We start from the raw sequence: 12063 nt of genomic DNA, 5'->3' as shown, positions 1-12063 counted from the left end.
CAAATACAAATTGTAGCCACCTTGCTTAATCTCCTCTCGATTTGCTTTTTGGACTGTACACACCTGTTTTTGTTTTCTTGGCAGATAAGCTGTACTCATTTTGTACATCAGTCATGACAAACTGGGGCATGTTAGGGTACTATACCATTTATACCTGTTTTCTGACCCATTCACCCCTCATGTGCAACTCATATCACTGCTGGCTATGCTTTTTAAGTGTTGTACTGTTACAAACATATACATAAATGTAATTGTAGGAACAGTCCCTGAAAAAGTGCCCCAGAAAATCACCTCAGAATTTGGCCCAGAGACTTCCATGTGATTTGTACCCCTTATTCCAGGTTGCATTTGGATGAGTCTGGGTCTTATTTGTGATAGTCACAAATCTCTTTTTCCCCTTTAGTGATGGCCTAATACCCAGTGAAGTAAAAATAATTTTTTTTTAATACACACCTGGATATTTACACTATTTCTGGTGACTCACCCCATTCTCCGGAGACAAGTTGTATCCTTTGAATTTTCACGCTGTGTCAGGTTCTGTTAGCATAACACCTGGATGCTGCAATGTGCAAAATAATGTGTCCGAGCTCTGTGGCAGGTGACAGGTGTGAGAACATGCAGAAACATGTGGTAGATGAATGTATAGCTAGATGGTCTTCAGGGTTAATTTCTGGTTTTGTTTAAACCTACGGCAGATGACTGTGATAAATATAAGAAGCTCCTACTGACTGTCCATTACAGCTGCTCAAAAAGTTTCCAATGAAACCTTTTGCCATTAAAAAAACAAAAAAGTAGTTTCATCCAAAGTGAAACGTTTTGCAGTAATGTGCAATTTTAAATGAAAATTTCATTGGGAAGGTTTCTCAGGTGAAAGATCGAATTTAGAGGGGGAGAGAGAGAGAGAGCATGTGCTACATTCCAGGTCAGTGCCTTGACTATCCGACTACTGGCTACTCTGGGGTGGGCCTCGCCCTCTCTTTCTCTTTTTGTGTTTTTTTTTTTCACAACAGTTTTCTAAAGGTCTTGGTTTTGTTCTTCATTGGAATGAAAACAAATTTCAAAACCTGAATGTTTCATGAAATGGAGTTGTTTTCTGGCCACCCTTACTATCTACCTACCTACCTGTTGGCAGTAGCAAAATATAGAAACCACAAAGATCTTTCTATTGCAACTTGCGTGTTTACTACCAATATGATATTTGTACTTTCAAATCTCCTACAATACCCCAGTTTTTATTGGTTTTAAGGCCCAATCCAGCAATGTACTTAAGATGCTGCTTAACTTAACTTAATGTGAAGCACATGAGTCGTTCTATTGTCTTCAGTGGGGCTACGCCGGGTACTTAGATGCTTTTCTGGATCAGGGCCATAGTCTTCTAATCTCTCTTGCTTTCAGTCCTTTTCTCCTCACTATCCGAGTACAGTGCTGGAACAGTGCAACCGTCATCGCTTCAGGCACTCTGGAATACTGAGCAGCAGCATGCTGCTAAATTAACAGACAGTATTTTGAATTATTACAAATTATTTCTCCCAATTAGCTCTCACTTCCGTCCTCCCTCAAATATCCTGCAAGGAGCTGCTTTTGAGAGCAACCTTTCTGACCAGTATTTCAAAGACATTTTGAGCACGAGCAGAGTCTACGTGCAACGTGAAGTGTTGTCAGTTCTCAGAGGGAAGTTCTTGTTACGAGAATTCAATAGGGGGGGAAAAAAAGTTGAATCGTGCTGCCAAAAGGAAAATGTGTGACCAGAAGGCTCCTGTCATGCATATGGCTGAAGCTAGTAAAGTGGTGGAGTCAGAGTCCCTTCTCATTGAGATGAGAGGTAGAGAGCAGAAAACTTGAGAAATATAAGGCTAGACGTCCTTTTGCTTTTGATTTAAAGTTTTATTTTGTGTTTTTATTAATTACTAAAATGAAATGTTTTATGAGTTCGTGGGCAAAGGAAAATTTGCCCAATGGATTGTGTATTTCCTGCTGCAGAATGGGACCACATGGCGTAGTAGTGGGATGCTGTATAATGTATACACACAATATATATATATATAACATCTGTCATGTGCTCAGGCATCCTAGCTTTGAATGTTGATTTTTCTTCTCTGGTAGTAGGAATCTAGCTAAAAAGTGAACTTTGGTTCCAATTTTTGCTATCCTTTAAAGGGGTCTTCTATTTCACCCTCCCTCCCCCCCCCATTCAACATTCCCCTGACACTCCATAGCAATTTTTAATGTCCTCTCCTGCAGTTAGTTCTTTCTTTGCTCTTCCAATTGTCTAGTCACAGTTCTCATCCTCTAAATCACAAATCATTTACAGCTCAATTTCATACTCTTCCACCTTCTATATTCCTCATTCAGGGTTTTCTAGTCCATCAAAGCTTTCTCAAAGTTTGATATTCTCTAGCACTCACACTCTTCTCAGCATGCAGACCGTGGCCTCAGAGCTTTATGGGTAACTTTTTTCATCTAAAGCTGACCAATTACTTTAGCTAGTTGCCTCATTAAGTATTTGGAACTCAATCAATAGAACTGCTGAAATGGATACATCTCATGGTCTTCCCAAAATAATGTCAGTGACCAGAAACTCTGTAGGGACTAGCAAAGTTTTCTACTGGATCCTCTACTTGGAGCACTACAGACAATCTCTTAAAGGACAGTGAAAGCTTTGCACCGAGTTTTAGCTTGTCATGCTTTCAAAATGTTCAAAGAACTGCAATTTTTTTAAAAAAGACCCAAAAATGGCAATTATAGAAACACGGCAGCCATTTTGTAAGCATTAATTAATCCTTACAATCCAGTCATGCTCCCTCAAGCATTCACACAGGGAGCATAAAAAATGGACAGAGGAAACAGAACCAGAACATATCAGATAAGGTTACACATTGTTACACTTTAGTAATATAGGCAAATGATATGCAATGAATAATACATAAAACATCTGATAGGCTAATGAGTAGCTCATATTCAGGTACTAATGGGAAGGGGGAAAGAGTGTCTTTAGCAAACACTCTGATTATCTCCTCCCACTCCCAGAGGATAAGATCCCAGAGTACAGGATCTGCATCTCCATGACATACAACTCAGGAGAATAGTTTTTTTTTCCTCCAGATGAACTAGAGAGGTCAGTAAAAGAAAGGGGTGAACTTAAAACCTACACTGTATTTTAGAAATTCGTCAATGAATCCATGAGCTACTTTCTACTCCTTGCACCCAACACATTTGCTCTTGGAGATGCCTGATTGGGGCAAAGTTTTCAGTAGTGGCCATTGTTGTTGCTTGCTGGCTTCTGCCCATGCAATGGATTCACCTATAAAGTAGATGCTTACCCATTTCTGTGAATTCCAAATGCAGAGGCCGCCGTACGGTGGTGACCACCTATCTGACTTGCAGGCACAAGCCATACGCCGAATAGGTGCCTACTTTTTAGGGCTGCAGTCAACTGCACCTGTCTAAACAGAGGCTAACTGAAAAGATGACGCTTTGATAGCTTATTTGAGGTCACATGTGGTTTGGCTGTTTAATTCAGGTTAGCCTGACTGAACAGAAATCTGGTTTAAGTTGAATGTGGTCCAACTTAGGAAGTACAGTTGATAGGTGCTTGGTGCAGTTTAGACATCGTTTCAGAACTTGGGCCCCAGCTCTGGGAGGTAAATGCCTAGCAACGGACATGCTTTTCCTTAGACACCTTCGTGAACGGAAACCTTCATGAGTGATTATTTTTAACAGCCTGTTCTTGATAAGAACACTTAAAATTTTATTTTCTCATTACCCGGAGAACTGATGAGGAGGCTACCGAGTATGTCTGAACATTCTGCCCTGCTGTTCCTGGCACAGCGTCCTGCCTGTATAAAGTGAATAAATACCGTAAGCTAATGCTACAGTCTGTCGTCATATTGATTGTCCATGGGGATTCTTTAAGGGTCAGATCATGGTGCCATTGTCTTGACTGGTACCATCATTTGGCCCTAAATGCCAATTAGACTTGCAGCTTATATGGCATGGATTTTCAAAGCCCATATAGCAGCAGGGGGGCTTACAAAGCCTGTCAAGCTTCAGTGTTTTCCAATTTAACTCTTTCATTCCTCTCCCAAAGAGCACGTGTGGCTGAGGAATGTGCGGTGCCTGAGCCAAAGTGCATCACATTTTATCCAGCGGCTGGCTGAACACGTCGGCTGTCACCATATGAAACTTTTGAGAATGATAGTGAGCCTATGTGTTGTTTTTATTTCCTTCTTTAATTTGAGCCTGTTGTCTTAGGAGCCCTCTCCTCAGGACAAGCTCCATCAGAAAACCCTGCAACACAGAGTAATTGAGTGTAAGCAGATTCCTTCAGAGTATCAGAGGGGTAGCCGTGTTAGTCTGAATCTGTAAAAAGCAACAGAGGGTCCTGTGGCATCTTTGAGACTAACAGAAGTACTGGGAGCATAAGCTTTCGTGGGTAAGAACCTCACTTCTTGCATCTGAAGAAGTGAGGTTCTTACCCACGAAAGCTTATGCTCCCAGTACTTCTGTTAGTCTCAAAGGTGCCACAGGACCCTCTGTTGCTCCTTCAGAGTAGTTCTCAAGTTAACAATCCGTCTGGCATATGGGTTTCCCCCTCCGGGTAAAAGCAGCCTAAGGCCTATTTCTGCAACATGGGGCTGGATTCTCAACCCTAATTCCATTCTCTTTCTGGAAGATGTGTCCCAGACTGTGGGGTGAGGGAAGATACACAAACAATATTCTTCTGTAAGATGGAGTCACAGTTCAAAGATGGTTGAGAACCACTGCCCTATTTCATTAGGAATCCTTTCAGAAGGAAGTGGGAAATGTGGGAATCTTTCATCTTGACTGTTAAAACTGATACGAGATGAGGTAAGGATGGTCTAGTGATAAGGATGCTAGCCTGGGATTTGGGGACCTGTGTTTAAGTACCTGCTCCACTACAGACTCCTTGTTTGACCTAGAGAAAGTTCACTGCGGGAGTTAAGGGCCTGAATACCTTTGAGGATCTGGGCCTTTGTCTCTATGCTTCAATTCCCCATCTATCAAATGGAGATAATGGCACTTCCCTACCTCCCAGGTGGATTGTGACAATAAATACATTAAAGGTGATGGAGTGCCCCCAAAACAATTTGCTTCCTCCCTGCCCCCTGTGGTGTTTACACCACCAGCACTTGGATGATGTTCAAGAATAATGTTGCACAAACAAATGAGCCTTAAAGAAAAGCACCATGCGTGTTATCAGTTTGATAGGATCAGTGCAAGAGAACAGTAATAAACTGTAACCGAAAAGAGTTTAGAGATTATTCTATTGCACAGCAGTTTGGAAAACATGAAGGGACTGATCCTGCTCATCTGGAGTTCAGTGGGAGCCTGCATAATATTCCCAAACATCTGTTATAAGTACTTTAATCCGTTCTTTACTCCTACAGTTAATGAATTGACTGTTGTAACATATTTGTGCTGCTGTAATATACTAAGTCTATTAGCGTAATTATCCCATAATGGATTGATCTGCTAATGCTGGAGAGGTTCACAGTGATCCAAATGCAGTTTGGTTAGATGGGAAGTGACTACACCTGCTGGTTTACAGACCCCCGCAGCCGTCTATGATCACTCATTTGAGTACAGGAGATGTCTCTATCTCAGTGCTTAACATCCAATTGAAAGGGTGCCTCATTAGCTGAGCGAGCAGGTGATTTTCGAACATCCATTTACCATTGCTGTCTGAATTTCTCAGTAGCTGCCTCTCTCCGGCAAATATTACAAGCCACGCTCTCCTGTTTTAATGTGTGCAGTTTCATTTTATGCATTAACTTCAAGAAATTGACTTCTGAAGCTGCCTTGCTTCACATACCCACTCCAGCTTTCATCTCCATTTCAATCCTCCCGATTTAATGTGCCCATCAAATAGTTTTGCCTTCAAATATTCCAAGTCAGAGGATGCCTCATGCTTTTGTAGGTGCAATGTTCGATAATATATTTAGAAGGTTTTAAAACTTTATTGACTTTCTGGCTTCCATTGATTTCAAAGGCTGGCCTTAGCCTCAGCAGGTTGCCTATTTCTCAGACTGTGATCCCTTTGCAAAATTACCTTTCAGCAAAGCTCATTTCATCGCCAAAGGAGTATGAAACAATTTAGTTGAAGAATCTCCTGCCTTTTGACTGTATATGTAGTTTGGGCTGTTGTTTGTTTGTAGAATTGAAGGGACTGTATATTTAATCACACCCACACCTAGACCTCTCGAAAGATATGTGAGCAACCCATAAAGATGCAATGCTAATTTCTCTCTCTCGTTCCAGTGTGCCAGGTCCGTCCAGCTTGCAGCCAAGTGTACAGTTTCTTTCACTCTGCTGATCCCTCTGCCTCCAGGCTTGAGCCATTGTTGGAGAAAAAATTCCACCTCTTGCCTCCATTTAATGTCCCCAGGTACCAGAGATTTCCACTGGGAGATGGAAGATCACACCAGTTAGGTATGATAAAGATTTCATATTGTATTGCTTGGATTTCACCGCTCCTACCCCATTAGTCTCTTGAGCTCTTCAGCTACTCTGTTCAAGAGGATTTTAGTTACAGATACAACCAGCATACCGATAGTCAGATAACTTTAGGGCAGGAGGGGTATTGCTTTACTCGGTAGTTATAGACATAGGGTTCCTAAAGGTATGCTTTTCTGCTCTCTCTGTGCCACTTCACAGCCCCCTCTTTCATGTACTCTTACTGCAACTTAGGTGTCTGTCTACTTCAGGATTTTTTAGTGTGGAAAGTGCTGACAAAAATGAAAAAAGAAATTGTAAAAAAAATATTAAAACTAAACATTTTGGGGGTTTTGATGAAAAATCCATTTTTGAGAACAGCAGACACAACAATTTTTGTGTGGGTTTTTTTTTTTTTTGGTTAAAAACCCAGTTTTGCATCGGGGAAAATATTTGGATTGAATGTTTTTGACCAGACCCCCTCTCTAACTCTAGTAGCTACCGTAAATGTAACTGAGATTCAGGTTCATCGTAGGAGGAATGCGGTGGGTTCACTTATAGCATGTGAACAATGCCCCGTTTACTATGAAAGAGTCCTCCAAAGCCAGTTTTATAAAATAGTTAGGCTGGCTACTGAAAACAGAGCAAAATCCTTTTTAAAAACACTAATCCTACGTAGGTACAACAGAAACCTAGTTAAGTACATTACCAGTAAACACTTACCTAAATGTACATGGGTATTTCAGATGTTATTGTGCTACATTATTTGTAGCTGACTCATCCCACATATCTCCTAAGAGAGTGTCTATTTTCCATCTAAAAGTGGAGAGGAGGGAGTGTGCCATATTTGACTTTGTGAAAATTTCATGTGGAAAACAAGGTTGGAAAAAGTCACACGGAGATGAAACATTCTAACTGATAACATGGTGCAAAAACTCTATTAATCGCCCACAATTTATTCTCCTTTTGTTACAAATCCCAGACATAAATTCAAGCCTCAGCAGGATATTTCAAAAGCCATTTGCGACTCAGAGCTTGGAAGGTAATGGAGTGAAATGGCAGAGTTTTGTATCTGTTGGATTCATGAGAACACAAATCCGTGCAAACCTGTTTTCCTCATTCAATAACATAGCTATAAGTCTAACATCAGTCTTGTTTGCTAAACCATGTGCTGGGCCCAAGGTGTAAATAAACTGTGGTAGGTTTGATCCTGATTAACTTCATGTTTAAGAAGCTACCGAAAATCTGAAGTTATGCCACTTCACAATGAAAACAATCATATGTTTAACAAAACTTCAGATGAACTGAGTTCCATCTATTAACCCAAAATAACAGTACTAATACGGGACACTACCATTCATCCATTACTGGTTATTTAACAAACACAATGACTTAAATGGATAATACAGAGGTTAATGCTTTAATCTAGTTATCAGTCAAGTGTTACTAGATTTAATGTCAACCTTTTTATAGTAGCTAAAATACTGATTCTCCTAACATTACTTAATGTGTCGCTTTGACAAACAGCTTAATGTCAACTTTCAATAATTTCATGGAGAAACTCAGTTAAATCACAACAGGGCTTTTCATTTGAAATTATAGATTTCTTTTCCCCAACAAGGTTAAACTGGGCCACATTTTTCATTACAGTTAAATGATGCCTACATAAGTGTATTCAGGGATAAAGGAATTATAACAAGAAACCAAATGGAATAGTTTTACCACTTTGAACAAGGCTACTAATTGAGGTCCATCCACCATGACGCTATTGTGTATTTTTATTCAATCCCCTAACTATGCTGAGATGGGTCAGATGGAAATAAGATAGCAAAGGTCAGGTATAGAACTGATCAGAGTGTTTTAAACAAAAAGCAGATTCCCAAATACTTTGCATGTAGAAATTAATTTCTCCATAGCAGATCATCTTGCCATGGTTCTGCTCTGTACTTAGACAATCATTGGCAATCCCAAAGCAAGGGACCATATATCCCCCTGAATGGCATGAAATCATATATCCCATCATGCTTCTTTAAGAACATAAGAACAGCCATACTGGGTTAGACCAAAGGTCCACCTAGCCCAGTATCCTGTCTTCTGACAGTGGCCAATGCCAGGTGGCCCAGAGGGAATGAACAGAACAGGTAATCATCCAGTGATCCATACCTTGTCACCCATTCCCAACTTCTGGCAAACAGAGGCTAGGGACACCATCCCTGCCCATCCTGGCTAATAGCCATTGATGGACCTATCCTCCATGAATTTATCTAGTTCTTTTTTGAACCCTGGTATAGTCTTGGCCTTCACAACAGCCTCTGGCAAGGAATCCCACAGGTATACTGTGCGTTGTGTGAAAAAATACTTCCTTTTGTTTGTTTTAAACCTGCTGCCTATTCATCTCATTCGGTGTCCCCTAGTTGAAGTGTTATTTACTCCTCATAACACAAACTTGTTTACTTTCTCCACACCAGTCATGATTTTATAGACCTCTATCCATATACTCCCTTAGTTGATTCTTTTCCAAGCTAAAAAATCCCAGTCTGATTAATCTCTCCTCATACGGAAGCCGTTCCATACCCCTAATAATTTTTGTTGCTCTTTTCTGAATCTTTTCCAATTCCAATATATCTTTTTTGAGATGGGGCGACCACATCTGCACACAGTATTCAAGATGTGGGCGTACCATGGATTTATATAGAGGCAATATGATATATTCTGTCTTATTATCTATCCCTTTCTTAATGATTCCCAACATTCTGTTCACTTTTTTACTGCCACTGCACATTGAGTGGATGTTTTCAGAGAACTCTCCACAATGACTCCAAGATCTTTCCTGAGTGGTAACATCATTTAGACCCCATCATTTTATATGTATAGTTGGGATTATGTTTTCCAATGTGCATTACTCTGCATTTATCAACACTGAATTTAATCTGCCATTTTGTTGCCCAGGCATAAAAGATCCTTTTGTAGCTCTTTACAGTCTGCCTGGGACTTAACTATCTTGAGTAGTTTTGTATCATCTGCAAATTTTGCCACCTCAGTGTTTACTCCTTTTTCCAGATCATTCTTTGTGTGCCTCAGAAATTTTTATAAGTCTGTTGGATGTGCCTCCTAGGATAGGTGAGATGTGTTTGCTTGGGTTTTTGGCAGTCTGTGTTATCCAACTGTTGTCTCCCTCCAGTATAAAACATAACACAAATTGGATCTAAGATTTGTAAAGCATTCCTATGCTCAATGGGCAAGATTATGAATTATGCAGCAGCCTGACTGAGAGACTTTTCAGTGAAAATAGGTTCAGCTGCAGACACTTCCCCACTGTGAACAGTTGGCTTTATTTCACTACTTAGTGCAGAAAACTCCAAATAGTTTGAGTTGCTGTTTAATATCGTCTCACCCATCCAGTTCCCTGTTCAAAGGTGCATCTCTCTTCATTTTTATTTATTATTTATCTCTTCATCTGTATTAATATCCTTTGCTCTTCCTTGGAAGCTGCTCTGGATTTGTCTAGTGTAGCTACAGCCTGTATGTGCTAACTCCAAAGTACTTTTTCTCAGGCTAATATAGAGGGCTGGATTCTCAATGCAGATTCCTTTTTATAGGCATGTTTCTGCACCAATACTGAATAGTGTCTGCAAATGCTATCATTTAGACACCTTTCTACATAAATGTCCTAGCAAATCAGGTATGTAGACATCTAAATGGCAGGACTTGTGCCTTCCAAAAAAGGAGACCATGTCAAGATCTCTTTAAATATCTGGCCCATAGAATACTTCCATAGGACTGGTAGCAAAGATACAGGATACTGTATTAGTGCAGCCGTGCTGTCTTTCATGGTGATCCCATTTGCTCTTTCAAGCTAAGCAGATTCAGATAGAGTGAATGCTTGAAGGGGAGACCTTGCAGATGCTGCACGGTGTGGTGTTGCTGATTTAGTAGTAGCAGATCTTCTTTCTGGGATCATGTTGAACCCACTTCCCAGAACGTTCTTACAAGGCCAGTGTGCAGCTGGAGGTGCTGTCTGTTGCATGAGTTGTAAAACAGAGTCTCTGAACTCTTGTGATTATAACAGATTCCATGGAACTTTTTGCATTAATCCCAGAATAACTGGAAACTCCAACTTCACCTCCTGGCTTCAAATCTATGTAGACTTAAGTTGTTGCCATGTTTTACCCCAAAGTGAGCTTTATTTCAATGAAGGATGAAATCCTCTCATTTAATTTAAACAAAATAAAAGTGCTTTGGGATCATCTTTTGGAATGAAAGGTGCTATATGAATATGGGATTCATTCTGTTGATTACATGGAGTTTTCCTTCCTGTGGCAGACCAGCTTCCAATATCCTTTATGTAAAGTGCAAGTCTTAAAACTGAAAGGTTTCATGGCCCTTCTGGAGAAGCCTAATCCCATGCATTCATGATGTTTCTACCGCTTTCCAAAACTTCCTTTCCTGATAACCCTTCATCTTGAAAAAGAGACTCTTCTCCAGATCCTGTTTCAGAAGATTTGGAACATAGTTAAAAATGAGACTGGTTCTATTGTAGCTGTGGACCTAGCATTCTTAACTGGTGCCTTTATGTGAAAAGGTAATGAATCTGGAAACCCAATTGAAGTGGTTACCACCAGAAAGGGAACTTCATGATGTGACTCACAGGAAGGATGTAGATAAATCAAGCTGGAGAACATGGTGAAAACTGAGTTTACTATAGCTACCTTCCAATTCTTGCTAACTGAATGACTATAAAAGACTTAATGCCTACTGCACTGTGTGCAGGATTAAGCTTGAAATGTTCAGACCTATTGATCAGATTTATTTTTTCCATCTAGAGTCAGATAACGTAAGGAAAAGTGGCTCAGGTTTATGCAGATGATCTCCTTTTCTCTTCAGTAGGCAACAGCATCCATCTCTAAGTCCACTCAGAGGGTCCATTTTATAATGTTAATTTATGGCGTCACTTATATGCATATCAAATCTCTGCCCGCATTGATCTGTTCCTACGGTCTCTTCTTATTCCGCTGAGCCACCATTGTTTCACAGGCAACATGCAAAGAACATGTTAAGAGTTTCAGTAAAGCAAAGTTGTCTCCTTGCGTTAATGGTGATCAAGACTGACCTTTGTCAGATGAATTTTTGACAGTCACTGGGGCTTGACTAGCCTTGAGAACTATTTCTTTTCCTGATGATTACTCATTTGACTGCAACTATCAATACAGTTGCTAATGTAGATGTGATTACCTTGTTAGGCTATTGATTTATCAAGGGCAATTTCAGTAAGAAAAGGAATGGAGATACTTGAAATGTATGGGAGAATGGTATGGAAACATGATATTCAGGATATCTAAAAAGGTAGGAGAATAAATGTAGAATCAGTTTAATATCTGCTATATCTTCTACCAGTGGACTGCATCTCAAGTGCAGGTGGATAGGCCAAGCCTAGTAAGCACTTCCTATCCCTATCGAAATCCAACTGTTATCCTAAAAGGACTACAGCTAGATCCACAAAGGGAAAAATATTACCTCATCCACCTTGTTTCTCTAATGTCCTGGGACCAATACAGCTATAGCTATGCTGCATAAAGTAATGTTTGTAGTTTTCTTGTGAGATCCTTTTAT

The 12063-nt window shown here is 40.1% G+C and overlaps 1 protein-coding gene across 1 annotated transcript in view; it reads left to right on the top strand.

Annotated features, from left to right (window-relative positions):
- Nucleotides 1-12063, top strand: part of PITPNM3 (PITPNM family member 3) — a 366258-nt gene that overhangs the window by 319794 nt on the left and 34401 nt on the right. Inside the window, exon 11 of the mRNA XM_034752560.1 lies at nucleotides 6280-6450. Within this exon, the coding sequence (XP_034608451.1) occupies nucleotides 6280-6450 (171 nt within the window). The remainder of the gene's footprint in view (nucleotides 1-6279; nucleotides 6451-12063) is intronic.

Source organism: Trachemys scripta, chromosome 18 (genome assembly GCF_013100865.1).
Source record: "Trachemys scripta elegans isolate TJP31775 chromosome 18, CAS_Tse_1.0, whole genome shotgun sequence".
Lineage (NCBI taxonomy): Eukaryota > Metazoa > Chordata > Testudines > Emydidae > Trachemys > Trachemys scripta.
Note: the sequence above shows the minus strand (reverse complement) of the source record. Positions and strands in the feature narration are given on the sequence as shown.